Source organism: Syngnathus leptorhynchus, chromosome 12 (assembly GCF_054491065.1).
Source record: "Syngnathus leptorhynchus isolate UIUO chromosome 12, UIUO_Slep, whole genome shotgun sequence".
In the NCBI taxonomy this organism is placed as follows: domain Eukaryota; kingdom Metazoa; phylum Chordata; class Actinopteri; order Syngnathiformes; family Syngnathidae; genus Syngnathus; species Syngnathus leptorhynchus.
Window position 1 is genome coordinate 2,131,833 of NC_141206.1, and position 18,615 is coordinate 2,150,447.

The following is an 18,615-nucleotide window of genomic DNA, read 5'->3' on the forward strand; positions in this document are numbered from 1 at the left end:
TATCAGTGGAGAAATGATAAAGAGAGCAAGAGCATAAATACCTAACATTAAGAGAGTAAATGAGGGAGGCGGGGTGGGGGTTGCAAAAAGTGATACATGATCAAAAATTTCAATGTCAGTAAGAAACTGCCGTGAGGAGGAGGAGGTCTCGCCTCAATTCTCCTGTTCAACTTGAGTGCGTGAGTGAAAAACCTGCGGCATGTTATAATGCAGGAAAAGGCTCACACGGTCCCTTTGCCTTAGGCGACCAAAATGTTATCAGGAACATCAGTCCGAGATAAAACTTGCTTCTAAATATACAAAGTCAAAGTCTGCTTTATTGTCAATGTCTTCACGTCAAGACACACAAAGAGATCAAAATTTCATTTCCTACTATCCCACGGTGACAAGACTCATATATATATATATATATATATATATATATATATATATATATACATACATACACACACACACACACACACACACACACTCCATGTCAAGCTTTGAAATTTGGAATTTCATTTTAGCCAATTCGTCTGGGCCAAATCCAATACACACTCACATATCATCTTTTACCATCCTATCCACCATGTAACTCGACATGTGTCTCTTCAAAACCCTCTGGTTGTTCCAAAAAAACCTCTTCCTCTATTGGCGCATGTAAATATGCTGTCTTTACATTCATTTGATGGACAATGAGTTTGTTTTGAACAGTTATTTGCATCAACGCCCGTATTGACGTGAGGTTTACTCTTGGAGCAAACGTCTCATGATAGTCTATGCCTTCTGTTTGATTGTAACCTTTGGCTACATATCTAGCTTCATATACTTTTCCTATTCCAGCATTTTCTTTCAAGGCATATACCCATTTTCCCCCTATTGTGCTTTTACCTTTGGGTAAAGAGACCAGTTCAAATGTTTAGTTTTCTTGAAGTGATAGGATTTCTTCTTTCATTGCTTGCATCCATTTAAATGGTTGCCTCATCAGACCTCAGGGCTTCACTGTAGGACTGGGGAATTCCACATATGGCTCTATAACAATAATCAATGTTGGTATTGACTATATTGTTATCTCGGCTGTGTGTTACTGTTAGATACAGATTTTTAGCTATTGATCTGACTCCAAATTGCGATCAACACTTAACACAAGTTGCTATGTCCCAATCCACACACTGGCGCACCTAACAATTTTGTGAGTTCGTTCTGTCAAAGAAAAGACCGGTGGATCAATCAGACCAAATTTACCAATTGTTTATTCCTAACAAAGCGCACTAATACAGGCCTGGGTCCCGTGTCCCTCACACTAAAACTCGTGCGTTTTTGTGACCACCAAAAGACGACACATTCTTCCTGGTTGCCCAGTTTTAAAGATACACAATATGAATATTAAAACATGCAAAACATTGTGTGATGATTGGTCGATGGCCATCTCCTCCCCGTCGAGGTGTTATCAGGCGGTTGTTTTTTTTTCCTCTCGAAGCCCAACCACCTGGACGTGGTGTTGTTCTTTGTTCTCGTTCCTCACCGACCTTGAGGTCTTATCGTCCGGTACTCCCTACGTCCCGTACCGTCCCGTACTCTCTTCGTCTGGTACTCCCTTCCTGGGCCTCCCTGTTCCACAACTCTTAGAAGAAAGCAAGGTCATGCAGTGTGCCTGCACATTCTTCACCCCCACCAATCCACACAAGCACTCCAATACTAGATATTATATTGATATGATTATAAGTTTAACACAACCTTAAAAAATATGTTTGCAAACTGCTGAAAGCACATTTCCCTTTAGTTACATAATCGGTTAAGTATTTTGGCATCTTCCTTTTCCTTCTTGGATAGCGGTGATGCTCAGTGTCTACATCAGTCTGGTTCTCGTGTTGCACTTCTGCCTCATTATGCTGTGATGCATCTGTATTCATCCATATCTTATTCTCAATCATGTCACCGGGTATCTTCACTTTGTGATGTCTCCTTACTAACCCTAGTTTCAGTGGTTCTACTCCTGATGTCTATGGTTTCCGAATCATAGTTCTCATCGGTTTGTATTTGACAACGCTGATGTTTTTGATGAATTTCACGAGCCTATGTTTTGATACTTTTCCTGTCTGTGAGTTGTAGACCAGATATGCTGGGCTACTTCTACTATACCCAAAAAAATATTCCTTTCTCACCTCTAGCATCTAGTTTCTTATGATGATGCTTGTATATATAGCATTCTGATCCAAACACCCACATTTTGGAAAGATCTGGCATTCTTCTCGTTAGCATATAATATGGGGTGTTTTTGGTCCTGTTATTGTAACATCTGTTACGGATATAGGCAGCATTTTGGACCGCATAAGGCCACAGCACCTTCTTATAACATACAGCGACCCATTTTGAAAAGCGTTCTCCACTGTCATTCAGCGGTACCATTTTGGTGTGGAGAGTATGGTGATGATGTTTCGTGTCTAATTCGTCTATTTCTCAAGAGCGACTGAAAGGCATTACTGGTGTAGTCTGTGCCATTATCTGACCGCATACGTTTGACATTACCATATGGGGCGCTGTCAGCTAGGAATTTTTTGGTTGCCAGTAATACATCACTTTTAGTTTTGAGGAAATAGACAGACACAGCTCCTGAAAAGTCATCTGTGAATGATATAGCATAACTATAACCATCTCGACTAGTTGGCTCAATGGGACCTGACAAGTCAGTGTGTACCAGCTCGAGGGGCATTCGCTTTTTCATCTTATTTCTTATTTCTTGTGTTTATGAATTTTCCTTCAGCGCACACATTACAACCTCCTCTTGTTTTACCGGTAATTTTCATACCCTTTACCACACTTGGCAATTTCAACACATCATCAAAATTACAATGTCCCAAAATCTCATGCCATGTTTGGATATCACAAGTTAACATCACATCGTCTTTGGTCGTCATGTCACTGATTGATTCATCAATACATTGTTTGTTTGGATTTACCGTGCTCACCTGTTCCTCAATGCCGAAGATTGTTCCATCCTTGGTCATCAGTTCGTTTCGTCCTTCTTCAAACGTTACTTTGGCTCCATCACTCGCAACTGCTTTTACAGAGATGATTCTTTGAGGGTACGTTGGTATGTATAAGGCTTTCTTCAAAGTGACACCAACGCATCTTCCTTTCTTGTCCTGAAGGAATACCTTGGCGTCTCCTCTTCTCAATGCCACATTGTTTTCCCTGGTTCCATCAGCTAGTTCCATGTAGTGCTTTGCTGGGTTAAAAGTCCCGTCGAATGTTGTGAATTTGTTTTCTTCATTCATGATGTGTGATGTGTCTGTCACGGTAGGAATGGAGCAGGGCGACCAAGTGCAGCTTGGACCAGGGTTTATTGGCGGAACCAAAGACAGACTCTGCAAACTGACATGACTTAACAAAACGATAACATGACTGACTAACCGAAAACAGACTTGAAAACGACAGGGACCAAAAAAGACATGAAGACGACACGACCACAAAACAACAGCAACCGCAACAAAAAGACAATGATCCGACGGGGCATGAGGGGCAGACAGGACTTATATACATGACAGGTAACAAGAGGCAGGTGAGAATAATCAAACTAATCAGGGGCACACAGGAGGGGAGGGGCGAGCACACAGACCGAAACCATGACAACAGACACATGGTGGAACGGCTGGGTACGAGACGTGACAGTACCCCCCGTTCCATGGGAGCCACCTGGCGACTTGCCAGGTTTGTCGGGATGGGGTCGCACGCCGCCGAAGGCCGACTGGGTGACGGCCGCTGGATCCACGCCGCCGAAACTGGTGGCGGCCGAGCATCCGCGCCGTCGGAACTGTGTCGGGGGCGGCCGTGCGTCTTGCGCCGATGAAAACCGATTGGGTGACGGCCGCTGGATCCGCGCCGCCGGAACCGGTGGCGGCCGCAGCATCCGCGCCGTCGTAACTGGTTCAGGTGGTGGCCGCACGCCACACGCCGCCGAAGGCCGACTGGGTGACGGCCGCTGGATCCACGCCGCCGGAACTGGTGGCGACCGTAGCATCTGCGCCGTCGGAACTGTGTCGGGGGGCGGCCGTGTGTCTTGCGGCGCTGGAACTGGGTCGGGTGGTGGCCGCACGTCACACGCCGCCGAAGGCCGACTGGGTGACGGCCGCTGGATCCACGCCGCCGGAACTGGTGGCGGCCGTAGCATCTGCGCCGTCGGAACTGTGTCGGGGAGCGGCCGTGTGTCTTGCGGCGCTGGAACTGGGTCGGGGGTCGCTGACAGGAGCCGATGGTGGAGTGAGGTCCAAGCGCTGGTCGCTATGATGGTCGGATCATTTTGTCACGGTAGGAATGGAGCAGGGCGACCAAGTGCAGCTTGGACCAGGGTTTATTGGCGGAACCAAAGACAGACTCTGCAAACTGACATGACTTAACAAAACGATAACATGACTGACTAACCGAAAACAGACTTGAAAATGACAGGGACCAAAAAAGACATGAAGACGACACGACCACAAAACAACAGCAACCGCAACAAAAAGACAATGATCCGACGGGGCATGAGGGGCAGACAGGACTTATATACATGACAGGTAACAAGAGGCAGGTGAGAATAATCAAACTAATCAGGGGCACACAGGAGGGGAGGGGCGAGCACACAGACCGAAACCATGACAACAGACACATGGTGGAACGGCTGGGTACGAGACGTGACAGTGTCTCCACAATCAACCATTATTCCTTTTCTTTTGATGTCCTCTGGAAGGTGTTGTAGATTGATCTTGAAGACAAATGTCTTTTCCGCCTTGTGGTCGTCCTGTTTTTATGCTATTTGTTTTGCATCGTCTTTCCACTTAACTTTTCGCCTGGATGCCATCTGCTCTGCCCTGCCCTCCACTCTGCCCTCACCCACCTGGAGAAAAGAGACTCGTATGTGAGATTGTTGTTTGTGGACTTCAGTTCTGCATTCAACACCATTGTTCCACAGCGTCTCATCTGCAAACTCGACAAGCTGGGCCGTTGTACCTACCTTTGCAACTGGCTACTGAACTTCCTCTGTCAGAGGCCTCAGGTAGTACGTGTTGGTGACAATATCTCCGGTAGCATCACACTGAGCATGGGGGCCCCCCAAGGCTGCGTGCTCAGTCCGCTGCTCTTCACCCTGCTGACGCATGACTGACCTGCAACCTACAGCAACAACCACGTGCTGAAATATGACGACGACACGACTCTGGTGGGTCTCATCACCGGGGGCGACGAGACTCAATACAGGTCAGAGGTCGACCTTCTGGCCACGTGGTGCAGGGAAAACAACCTCTTGCTGAACGTCAGCAAGACCAAGGAGATGGTTGTTGACTTCCGGAAGGGTCACACCCAACACCTGCCGCTGACCATCGATGGTGCTGTGGTGGGGAGAGTGAACAGCACCAGATTCACATCACAGGTGCACATCAGTGAGGACCTCTCCTGGACCACCAACACTGCGCCGCTGGCGAAGAAGGCTCAGCGCCGCCTGCACTTTCTGCGGAAACTCAGGCGAGAAAGTGCTCCTCCTATTCCATTAGTTGTTTGTGCCTTCTTGTTTTTAATCTTTGTGCTATTTGCTTGGATGTATTGTGTAATGTGTCGAGTCACCGTGGGATGCTGGGAAACGTAATTTCGATCTCTTTGTGTGTCTTAACGTGAAGAAATTGACAATAAAGCAGCCTTTGACTTTGCATGTCTCATTACTGTGTGAGGCACTTTAGTGATAGTTGCACCACTTCTTAAGCCCTTTTTGGGGGCAATCTCTCACACTATGTCCACGATTTCCACATCCATAGCAGGTTGCTGATGACACATCCACTTTCATCACATTGTCCATTTTGATATTAGAGTCAAATTTCTCTGTCTCCTTAAAGCTTCGCAGTTTACTCTTAAAGCTGCCTTGCGTTGTGTGAATGCTGAAATGCTTGTATGACTCAGGGAGTCCCTTCAGAATCATAGCTATTATCAGCCCATCACTTATTGTCTCTCTTGCATTTCTCAGTGATGTTACTGCTTTTTCAACACAAATTATATATTCAGTGATAGTTTCTTCCGGCTCTTTCTTTAGGAAAGTCAGTTCCGTGTACAGGGCGATAATTCTGGCCTTACCCTGACTCGCGTAATGGCCGCGGAGTATTTCCAGCGCCTTTCTGCCTTCGTCAGCCACTTCTCTCATTACCAGGGACAAGCTTGTGTCATCGAGGAACTGAATTAGCTCCGCCTACCACTCTTCATTCTTCTCTGGGTCCGGTGCGATGGTGGATAGGATAGTGTCTTTCAATCCAAGCATTCGTAAGTGGCCTAGGAATTTTACCTCCCAAAGTTCGTAGTTGTTTTCGTTTCCGTCGAAAACTAACCGCTGCCATCTCCCCGCTTGGTTGCCGCGTCTGGGCCCATAACCTGTTGGGTTTGCAGCTTCGTAGTACATTTTCTCTCAGACACAACACGAAACGATGGTGGCGTTTGGCATTCACTTTTTTATTGTTCTTCGCTCACTCTCATTTCAATATCTGTGCTTCTTCTTCTTCTTCGATTGGGGTTTAATGACAGCTTGCATCCTAATAGTTGCATTGCTAAATTCTCTTTACCAGACCTGTGCTTTTTAAAAACTCAAAAAAACAGCGCTTTCCCCTCCCACTTGACCCTACTTCCAGAATGGTTTTCACAGATATTTCCTCAAGCCCTTCTGTCTGCAGCTCCTCCACCAACTCAACCCTTTGCCCGTACTATTTTCTACAGGAAAGCAGAGCATGTCGCACCGTCTCCTCCTCCTGACACTCAGAGCACAGCCCATCCTGATGTTTCCCCAGAAGGTGGAGAGTGCTGTTAAGAAAAGTATGTCCTATCCTCAGTCTGGCAATAGTGACTTCATCCTTCCTTTTCCACCCTCCTCTCCCACACTCATGAACTGACTCAGCCACTCTACTATACACTGAGAACAGGTGCCTCCCTTTGCTCTCCTGCTCCCACTGCTGTTGCCACTGCAGCATCGCTTCCCTCCACACAATACTTTTACCCTCAGACTTAGACAGTGCTATGTTGGTCTCCACACGCTCTTTTTTCACTGCCTCTTTTGCAAGTTTGTCAGCCCTCTCATTCGCCAGGATACCCACATGTGCCGGAACCCACACCAGTGCTACCTTAACCCCCCTCACTGCCACATCCCTAACAGCCAAAAGAATTTCCTGAATAAGGTCATGTCGGCTCTGAGAACTGCCCCTCCCAATACTTTTAACTGCAGACACAGAGTCACTACACACCAAGAAATTACAATTTACAAGTTGCTCCGCCCATTGCACTGCCATCAGGATCGCAGCCAATTCCACAGTAAACACACTTAGATTGTCTGATGTTCTCCTACATGACTTTACATTTAATTTACTTATGTAAAATGCTGCCCCTGTAGCCTCAGTTTCCTGGTCCTTTGAACCATCCGTAAAGGCTAGTATATGGTCAGTGTAGTTCTCCACCACCCTGCATTGAAACTCACGCACCAGATTTGCCTCTTTGTCCCTTAACTTGACTTCAAGCAGCTTTAGATCAACCTCTGGGGCCCTCAGCTGCCACAGAGGAGTCACTGGCCACAATACCACTGGGCAGAAATTCATGCCATAAACAGCCACCTCTTGCGCCTCTGTCTCCCCAGTCCACCCAAAGCTTTCCCCTCTCCCTGCCCCTCTCTCCCAGCTCGCCTGAATTGCCGACTTAACTGGATGGTCATCCCCTTGGCACCTCAGGCTAACCCAGTAATTAGCCTGGAGCTGCTTCCTTCTAAAACGGAGTGGCATTTCTCCTACCTCCACTTGCAATGAGCACACTGGAGAAGACCTCACAGCCCCTGTGCACACCCTCAATGCTGCCGCTTGAACTACATCCAGCCTAGCTAACTGGGACTTTGACGCAGACCCATAAACCACACTTCCATACTCCATTTTGGATCTTATCAAGGATACATATATCTGCCTCAAAGATGACTTACTTGCTCCCCACTCTGTTCCAGCCAGACATCTCATTACATTTAAAACTTTCTTAGATTTATCAATCACGTATGTGGTGCCTCCACGTGATCCTTACATCAAAAAATACTCCCAGAAACTTAAAACACTTTTCTTTCTCCAGGCTCTTTCCATATAGCTGCACCTGCATACTCTCCTCAACCTTCTTTCTTGTAAAAAACATACATTTAGTCTTATCTACAGAGAATCTAAAACCCCATTTCCTTCCCCAATTCTCTACCTGCGTTACAGCTTCCTGCACTTTCTTCACAATATGTTTCATATTTTTTCCCCTCTTCCACAAACCCACATCATCTGCAAACAATGACTTGCCTACTCCTGGGTGCAGGTCTGTAAAAACATCATTAATCATTACATTAAACAATAATGGGCTTATCACACTTCCTTGCGGGATCCCATTTTTAACAAAGCACCTCCTGGAGATTTCTAGGCCTATCTTAACCTGAATACTTCTGTTACTTAAAAACTCCGTTACCCAATTAAACATACTTCCACCTACCCCCAGTAAGTGCAACTTTATCAAAAGACCGTCCACCCACAGCATATCATACGCTTTCTCTACATCTAAAAACACTGCCGCAAACGTCTCTTTCCTTACCTGAGCTGTCCTAATTTCATGCTCCAAGCATACCAGTGAATCAGTAGTATTTCTCCCTTTTCTAAATCCACTCTGACAGCTGGCCATCAGTCCGCTTTCCTCCATAAAGTGCATCAGTCTCCCATTCACCAGTCTCTCCATTAATTTACCCATATGCTATGTTAAGGCTATAGGCCTATAATTTGCCAGATTGCTTGCATCTTTCCCTGGCTTTCTAATGGGTATAATAACCGCTTCTTCCCCTCCTCCCAAACTTTATTATACAAGTTCAACAACTTCTGCAATCCCACATCCCTTAAATGCCTTAACATGATATAACAAACACCATCTTTACCTGGAGCCGAGTTCTTACATTTAGCCAGTGCCCTCCTCAATTCCCCTACTGTGAATGGGACATTATACTTATCTTCCAATAAACCTTTCTTGTGAATAGCCCCTGCATACACGCCTTTAGTTTCCTCTCTGCTCCTCCTCTCTTCCTCTGCCAGGTTATTGGGACTATGTACTTTGCTCAGAGTGTTCACCATCATTTCTGCCTTTTCCACATTTGTTATAGCTATCTGGCCCCCATCCAAGAGGATTGGATAACCCCACTCCCTCCTATTACCTCCCATTTTCCTAATCATCCCCCACACTTCACCTATTGTAGTTGTGCTCCCAATAGAACTACAGTACTCCCTCCAATACGCCCTTTTTGTTTCTCTGATAGTCCTCTTGACCACTGCCTGCATCCTCTTATACTCAATCAGATGTTGGCGATTATGAGTCCTCTTCAATACTCTTAAAGCTCTATTTCTGTTCTTAACTACCTCGCCACAGTTATCGTTCCACCATGGAACTGCTTTCCTCTTATTTCTGCCTGTACTTTTGGGTATTGTAGTCTCCGCCGCCAGAAGAATAAACTGCCGCACCTCTAATTCATATTCCTCCACATCACTAGGTTCTCACCCTGCACTGAGAAATGCATCACTCATTACCCCAAAAGTTTCCCAGTCGGCCTTACTGAACACCCACCTTCCACTCCTATCCTCTACATTCAACGCCACACCAACGTCCATTTTACACAGAATTGGATAGTGATCACTCCCTATGGTCCCTCTTTCATACACCTCCCATTCACACCTCGGCGCCAGTCTACCAGACACGAAAGTAAAATCTAATACGGATTCCTTTCCAGTTCTATCCTAGTCTTTCTACTATCATTAACACACACTAAGTTTCTACCATTCAACATCTCTTCGATTACCTCCCCATAATGTATTATGAGCGTTAAAATCCCCACACCATATAACACTATCACCATCCTGTCCCTCTACCTTCTCCAACTCATTCAACTTCAGCTGCTTACATGGATTATAATAGTTTATCATCCCTACTTTCCTCCTGCCCGCCCAAACTTCCACCACCACATACTCCTGCTCTGTCCCTAGACCCACTACCCTATATGGGACTCCCTTCCTTACAAATGTTGCACACCCCCCTCCATTACCATGGTCTCTATCCCTCCTGAAGACAACATAGTCACTCAAAACGAAATCCGGGTTAGGTCTTAACCATGTCTCCTGTACACATATGATAATTTCTGGCTTCACACTCCTGCTGTCAATACATTTCTTAAAATATTGGCCATTTGCTACCAAACTCCTAGCATTCCATTGCAAGACTAACATAATCAGTAGATTATTCTACACTACCTGCTTCCTGGTTTGGCTGTCCATTCAGCCCCTCCCTTATCTCCTCCCACTTTAATCCTACCAAGCCTAGATGTTGAATAGCAGCCTTCGTGATGATTTGAATCCTCTCAGTCTTGGACTTAACCTCAGCCGTAGCATTAATTACCCCTGCAATGAATATAACCAGCTCCTTCTTCTCTCCCTGTGCCCTGGACTCCTTTTCCCTGCTTGTTTCCTGCCTCTGGCTCCCAGCATTCCCTGAGCCGACCTCCACTCTGACCTTCCCTCCACCATTCCTCTCCGTTCCCCCCACCTGTCTGGCTGCCTCAGCATAGGATACTTTGTCCTTCACCTTTACACTCTGAATCTCTGCCTCCCTTCTCACTTCACATCCCCAGTACGCTGCGTTGTGCTTCCCACCACAATTGCAGCATTTTGGACTCACTCCCTCACCACACTCCCCATACTCATGGTCTCCCCCAAACTTAGCACATCTATTGACCCCTCTACAGAACATTGCCACATGTCAAAACTTCTGACACTTAAAACACCTCATTGGCTTCTGCACATACTCTCTCACTCTGTACCTCATGAATCCGAGATACTCCTCCTCAGGTATCTCCTTCGAACTGAATAGCACTAGCACAGACTCAGTGACATTTTTCTCAACTCCCCTAGTCAACCGCTGCGCACCCTGCACCACATCACACTTCATCTTGAGGCTCCTCACAAGCTCCTTCACATCCATAGACACTGGAATCCCATATATCACTCCTTTACTTCCTTCTCCTCCCACCCTCGCCACCTTTTCCACCACACTCTTCCCAACTACTTGCAGCCTTTGAGCTTTTGCAACCTGCTCCTCAGAGGTACACACAAGCAACAGATCGCCGTCATTCAACACTTTCGCAAACTCCACCTCCAACCTGTTTTCCAATTACTTTGGTCAATTTAACAGGATCCATACCCTTCACTCCACCCTCTCCTTCAAACCTCACTACAACCCTCCATTTCTCCTCTTTCCGCTGCCTTTCCACAACTTCCCTGAGACGCTTCACTCCCCTACTCCCCACCATTTCCCAACTCCCACTCCCCTCCTCTTCCTTATCCCCCTCATCCATACCCCAACTACTTTCTTCCTGTGTTCCTGCCATGGCCAGAGAAGAGAATAATAGCAGGCGTAATGTGTTTTTTCCCCCCTCAGCCCAGCGCCGCCATAACTGGCTCGTTACCTTCGAAATATCTAAAGCCTAGGTTCTTTTTGAAGAATTTGCATACAGGTTTTGTGCAGTTCCATGCAAACGCTCCTTGAATACGTGTCAGTGCGAGTGCTCTCCGACCACTTCCGTCTCTCGCTCCTCATTCGAGACGTTAGTCCGACCTAGCCACCCAAAAAATGCCGAGCAACACCTGTGCTTCTTGGCGCGCTTCATTATATTTACTTCTTACTTCCCGTTGCCGCAAACAAGGTAATTGCCAACGTAAAGTGTCCACAATACATAAAAGAGTAAACGTCACGTCACTGCAGTGCACACAAAATACGGCATAAGACACTGAACAAATAACACATTGAAATGAAATATATAATAATATGAGAGCACAAATAAATCAATAGCTCCCATTAATTCAACGTAATGGTGAGTTTTATTTTTTATATCATTTATACTTGTTTTTATGTCAGTCGTATCATTTTATTTCATCGTATTATTTATTTATATAAAGGCCGGTCCGCGAAAATATTTCTGACACGTAACTGGTCCGTGGCGCAAATAAGGTTAGGGACCACTGCTGTAAAGGATCGACTTCCAGCATTTACTTCCTCACGTTTGGAGCTTTGTTGTGACGAATCCAAACAGGAAGTGCTCCTCCTGTTGCGGGTGACTGCGGGAGCGAAAGCCAGAGAGAGGGAGAGGCTGCATCCTACTTACTGCTGTCAAACAGGTTTGTGCTTAATTTTTTCTCAAATTTTCTGTCAGTTTGTCGCGTCTCTGTGAATTAAGAAGAAGATCAAATAACTAAAATGAGAGGAATTGAGTTTATTGCTATCGTGAAACGGTGCTTAAATCCGGGTCCGCTCTTATTCTTCTACACTGCACTTGCATTACATAATTACATTTACAAACCCATCACTGGGTAGCGGTTATTGATAATTCGCCAGGTTTGGTAGGATTTTTATATTCTGCGGCTTCACCGATTCGTTCACCAGGCCTTAAATTTGTCCGACAGTACGTATAACAATCAACGTGTTGTGTCGCCCTGCAATCGGATCTAATGGTGCTGTGTTATGGTGTAATTTACACAATGATTATTATTGAAATCTTGACATTTATCTATTTTGACGAGTTTACCCCTGTCCAATTGCCGACGTCGCCGCGCCATTGCATGCCTCTGCAGTTAGTAGCCCTTCTCTCACTCCCCCCTTCTGGTTTAGGCTGGTTTTCAACAATGTAACCGTGGCAGTGCAGCAATGCCAACAGCCCACCGGGTTCTGACTGCTTTTACATCAAGTTCTTGAACTTAACAGATCACTATTTTTGTTTATGGTCAATACAACTGCATTTCTTAGCGTTATATTTCAAGGCTAAACCAGAAGAAAAGAAGTGAGGGTGAGCTGGTTAATATATGTTTTACACACAACAATGCAGCCTAGTCTATATGCAATTTGGGGACATCTGTTGTCTAAACAGTTTGCAAGCACATATATTGAAGAACTCTCACAACACTAACCAAAAATGTCATCTGTGGATACACGTTAAAAAAGGGGCAGTTTGATTTTTCAATCTTCAGTCATTTATTTCAAAAACCTACAATCAATTTCAGTAATATGCAAAAACATGTTTATACACATTTTTATATATTATGTAATTGTAGGTCTAGTAAAATCTCATTATGTGACATGGGGGATTGAGTTTTATGTGCGCACGCACTTGCTGCTAATTCTTCTTCATTGGTGACCAGCAGTCGGCATTGAAATTGAGAACCAAAAATTTTAAACGTTATCAATTCTGGAGAAACGTATTGTTGGTGCCAGTTCCAATATTGTAATGATATTTATGTATGGTATCTAAATTCCAATATTAAACACCAATCCCTTACTCCACTACAACTACTACACTTTGACAAAGCTACAGGAATGTTCCATTTTTTCATTGACAAAGCTACAGGAATGTTCCATTTTTTTCATTGGCATTCTCATGTAAAATTACTTATAGTCTAGTTTCCTAAATGTCGCATTTTTTTTGTCTCTCTTTCATCCAACATTACAGGTCTCTAACGATGGAAGTGGATCTCAATGGAGTGTCGAGGGGTCATGTTTCCATTCTACCTTCAGCTGAAATCAAAGCTACGTTGAAAGCGGAAGCAGAAAGACCTCGTTGCGCCAGCACGCCATGCTCCCCCATCAGAGGTACTGTAGCAGGATACCAGATCCTCCACATGGACTCAAACTATCTAGTGGGCTTCACAACTGGTGAGGAGCTGCTCAAACTGGCCCACAAATGGTCAGAAAACTCCCCTGAGAAGAGTTTGTTATCAGAGGCTGTGACCAGTCCCATCCAGACGAGTGTCTCTAAATCTTTAGATATGGGAATCCACCGCTCGTCAAGGATCTTTAAGGCCAAAAATCGCTACTACCAGCCTTACGACATTCCTGCTGCTAATGGTCGGAGAAGGCGGCGCATGCCCAGCTCGAGTGACACCTTCCTCAGGTCCATGACTACAGCAGAACATGGCAGGGGTGTGCACGCACCGCTGCCCCTGTGTCGGCTTAAAGGGAAGAGGACCCAGTCCAAGTCTTTGGACTACCTTAACCTTGACAAAATCACTATCAAAGAGTCATCAGACACAGAGGTGTTACAGTACCAACTGCAGCACCTCACCCTGCGGGGAGAGCGCATGTTCACTAGAAATAAAACTTAAAGGCACAGAAGATGACATCATTTAGGTGTTTTTCACACTGGTAGTGGGATACGGGTGCTATTTCCAGCTCAGTTTTTTTGCGCTCAGATTAGAAGCAGTTCTTTAACAAGACGGCCTGATTATCGTGCTCTCTTATTAACTGGGATTACTGAAAAAGTAACGTTGAAGAGAACCCTTTTAGTACTCACACTGTATTGAAATAGTGGAGGTCAAAATGTGAATGATATCTTAGCAATAACTGGTTTACTTACTGTATTTATTACAGCTGATACATGCACATATCACATTGTATCAGCTTTAAATTACAATCATGCCAGTTTTACTGCCTAATGTGATCTCTAAAACTTGTTAAATGTGTGATTTGTTTTGATATGATTCCTGGGACTACTGTCAAATTAACATGACAAACCACATGTGTTCTCTTTGTTTTAGATACTTTGTCTATTTAATCGTGTCATTTAATAATTGTGTTTTAAATTGATTCCCCCGAAGATGTACGTTTAAAGTGTGCTACACTACACAGAATTCAACTAACCACTGCTTGAATGCTGTGTGTTTAAAAAAAAAAAAGCCTGTTCATCCTCAAACAGATAATAATCAAAATAAATGAATTTGTAATAAAACTAGATGGTATAAATCATTACTGACATAATTGAGCATTTAACACTTTACTGGTGATAAACCAGAGGTGGGCGCATCAGTAAATTTTGCCGGTGCCTCGTTATCATCAGTCCATCATTTCAAGCCAAGGAAATTTGTTATCATCAGTCACTATTTAGGGCTGTCAGACCTTTTTGTTTGCCAGCATCACATTGGCAACACCCAATACTTGTTACTTGTGACTATTTGGACGCATTAACAGCATAAGCAGTGTATACAGTAATGAACCACGCCTTGTAGTGTGTATCACTGTATATATATTGGCTGCAATCCATCCGTCCATCCATTTTCAACATCGCTCCTAAAAAATGAACAATTTAAATCAGTTTGCTGAATCCTCACTTGAGCCTCAGCTGAGCTTTAAACTCGTTGCACTTATCAAATATTGTGATAAACCCCCGTCGTTCTATACAGTAAAGACAGATGTGACAGTGAAATTTCATCGTTCGACTTGAACAAGCCATATTGGACCAATTTTACATGCTGGCATATTTATGTGGAAAACCACTTTAAACGCTTACATCTGTTTAGTACTTGACGCTTTGCTTGCATATATTGTATGTGCATTATTTGACACTGGCCCAGCACAGTATAAATTGTGTGTTTTTTTATGAGTGTGTTTGTTTGTTTAAAACTTACTTGTTTTCTGTCCCTAATGGCATCGCACTCAAAAACAGTCGCAAATCTTTTTGTTTCAGCACCAGATCACACACTTTGCTGCTTTATTTAGCTTTTGCAAGCCATGGGGAAACATACAGTCCTGGAGAAATGTTTTGTACACCTTTTGAGGCTTTGTTTTTCGGCACATTTTATTGTTTTGCTTTGAAGTGAAACAATTATTTTGCCCCACTACAGATCATCTCCAGTGTGGGATGTGATATGCAATATAATTCATAAAATATTTCTTTGATTAAAATAACTCATGAACATTAGATTAATTAACAAACCACAACACATTCAAAGGGTGTACAAACCAAACGGTACTGTGTACTGTATATAAACTCACCTCTTGCATCGCTCTCTTTCCACTCACCAATCACACATGTACTGTTCACCTGATGCTAACCAATGACTGTTACAGTACTGATTAAAGCTTATTGCAATCTAAGATGACAGGGAAGCTTGTAGTCTTGGGTTTTTCCTCGATAGTAATTATTGACCAAGAAGATTTTAAAGGATTCCTTTAACAGCCTGCTAATCAGCAGTTGACAGTTGTTAATACATAGGTGGTGTCGCTACTTCAAAAGAAGTGAAATAAAAATACTGACTGCATCAGGACTATCAACAGGCTTGTTTTGGCGGTTCACGCCCACAATGGTGCAAAACACCCATTTTAAACTACGCCAAGCTGTGTAAAATACCAAAACAAAGTCTCGCCCATGCTAGACACTCAAAATCAGAGCCCATGGTCAGAATACAAGAATTACAAATTCAGCAAATGAACTTCAAACTCTTTAAACTCAACAACAACCTCCTTTGAAACACAGTTTAAAAAAAAACCATTTGCTGTAAATATTATTGAGTATTTAAGAAAATTAACAAGAATAATGTCGAGACAGAGAACATGCTTGCATGTTGCATGAGAGGGATCCAAGTGGAATGGTGAGGCTACAGGGAGAAGCAATCCAAAAGGTAGAGGATTTTAAGTACTTTGGGTCAACGGAGAGTGTGGGAAAGACGTGAAGAAGCAGGGTGGAACGGGTGGAGAAAAGTGTCAGGCGTGATGTGTGATAAGAGTATCAGCAAAAATGAAGGAAAAAGTGTACAAGACCAGCGATGCTGTATGGTTTAGAGATAGTGGCACTGGGGATAAGACAGAAGGCAGAGATGGAGGTGGCAGAGATGAAGATGCTGACCCTGAGCCGAAAGGAAAAGAAGAAGAGAACATGCTTCATGCACATAAATCAGACCAGTTAACCACTCAGTAAGTACGCACGCACGCACACACGCGCGTCTTTTTGTACAGGTTATCAGGAAATCATACCTTACAGTATGCAATTCTTCTTCTTACCGTATTGGCACAAAAGCTAAACAATGTTAATACTAGTTAACGGTTTTGCAGGAAAAAAATAAAATCAAGTTGATGTAATCGACAATGCTCCTTTCCAACCTCTGAATGTCAAAAAACTGTTATATTGTATCAAGATGAATAGAACTTTATTGTCATCGTTAAAGCAACTATTGAAATCAGTTTGGTTGCTCCTCATAATTAGCAGCATTAAATATAGAAAATAAAAGGAATACATCAAAATCACAGTTATTCACAAGAAGGGTGTAAAGCATGTCGATTAAACAGTAATCTTTCAAATAATCTAGTCATCTTTGCTGTTAGTCATGTAGGCTACCTTTGGATATTGCACTTACTGATTATATTGCACTTGTGTAAGTGTTAAAGCTGACATCATGGTCATAAATCCTTCCTTTTTACATTTTACTCATTCAGATGTGGTCAATATAAAGTGGAAAAGCAAATCTTTTGTCTGAATTCCTCGTCATCACAGCATCACAGGCCCCTTGTATACCCCTGTTTTGAGGAGCGGCTCTCTTTAAATGCAAATTAGATTACCGTATTTTTCAGACTATAAATCGCATTTTTTTCATAGTGTGGGTGGGGGGTCGACTTATACTCAGGAGCGACTCATATGTAAATTTTTTCACAAATTTTCAAAATTCAAAAATGCACGATGTAGTGAAACCACAATAAACGAACCGCGATGTAGCAAGGGATTACTGTCATTTGAACTGCAAGTGACGTCATCGGCGCGGCGGTTGTTTACATAAAGGACAAAGGATTCGATCACGGGATGACGAAGGGTCCCACGTTTGAAGGATTTAATGATTTGGAGTGACACAAGGGTTGAAAAACGTATTTATGTTATAGTTATTTGATATATCTTATTTTGTGTACCAACTTGTATATGTTTTTATCGTTACAGTTCAGTAGTTGTTGGCTCGTTGAACTCTTGTTTTGTTAAATAAAGAGCCGTTTACCAAACCCACGTCTTTGCTTGTACTTTGTGAACGCTACAGTTATATACTAGATCTGTGGAATAACAAAGAGGCTGACGTCAAGGCGCACGCACGGCGTTGTTGACAAAGGACGAGGAATTTGATCGATGGATTTAATGATTTGGAGTGACACAGATGGTTTGATAATATTGTTGTAATATGATAGTTATTTGAAATATACTTTATATATCGTCATATGGGTCTGTGGAATACTTAGAAATGCAATTTACGAGTCCGACGTCAGCGGCGTGGCGCATATGCGGCGCATACGCGGCATTTTTACATAAAGGACGATTGATGGATTTAATGGAGTGACACACATGGTTTTATAAACGTGTTATTTATGTAATAGTTATTAGAATAATTCTGAATGTTACGTCAGGCCCGTTCTCAGCTCTTCGTTTGTGTTTGTCACGTTAGCGTACCTATCATTTAGCCTGTTGTTGCTCGTTCATATATACCGTAATATGGGTCTGTGGAATAATTAGAAATCCAATTTACGAGTCCAACGTCAGAGGCGCATATGCAGCGCATACGCGGCATTGTTTACATAAAGGATGATTGATGGGTTTAATGAATTGGAGTGACACAGATGGTTTTATAAACGTGTTATTTCTGTGATAGTTATCAGAATGACTGAATGTAACATCAGACCTGTTCTCAGCTCTTCGATTGTGTTTATGTCATATATATATATATATATATATATATATATATATATATATATGTATATATATATGACAAGAAGATGGATGACACAACACTTTTC

At 43.5% G+C, this 18,615-nt stretch overlaps 1 protein-coding gene across 2 annotated transcripts; it reads left to right on the forward strand.

Annotated features, from left to right (window-relative positions):
- The first annotated feature begins 11,815 nt into the window (after positions 1-11,815).
- On the forward strand, positions 11,816-17,741 carry macir (macrophage immunometabolism regulator). Of its 2 annotated transcripts, XM_085926962.1 has the most exons (3): positions 11,816-11,896; positions 12,116-12,200; positions 13,526-17,741. In XM_085926962.1, exon 3 carries the CDS (start codon positions 13,536-13,538, stop codon positions 14,175-14,177), a length of 642 nt encoding a protein of 213 aa, XP_085783088.1. In that variant the 5' UTR covers positions 11,816-11,896; positions 12,116-12,200; positions 13,526-13,535; the 3' UTR covers positions 14,178-17,741. The 2 variants fall into 2 exon arrangements, with proteins under 2 accessions (XP_085783088.1, XP_085783089.1); XM_085926963.1 differs by lacking the exon at positions 11,816-11,896 and having other exon boundaries at positions 12,105-12,200.
- The last annotated feature ends 874 nt before the right edge of the window (positions 17,742-18,615 follow it).

Bases quoted from the DNA above. Each gene is read 5' to 3' on its own strand.
- macir (XM_085926962.1), top strand. From the start codon at position 13,536: ATGGAAGTGGATCTCAATGGAGTGTCGAGGGGTCATGTTTCCATTCTA.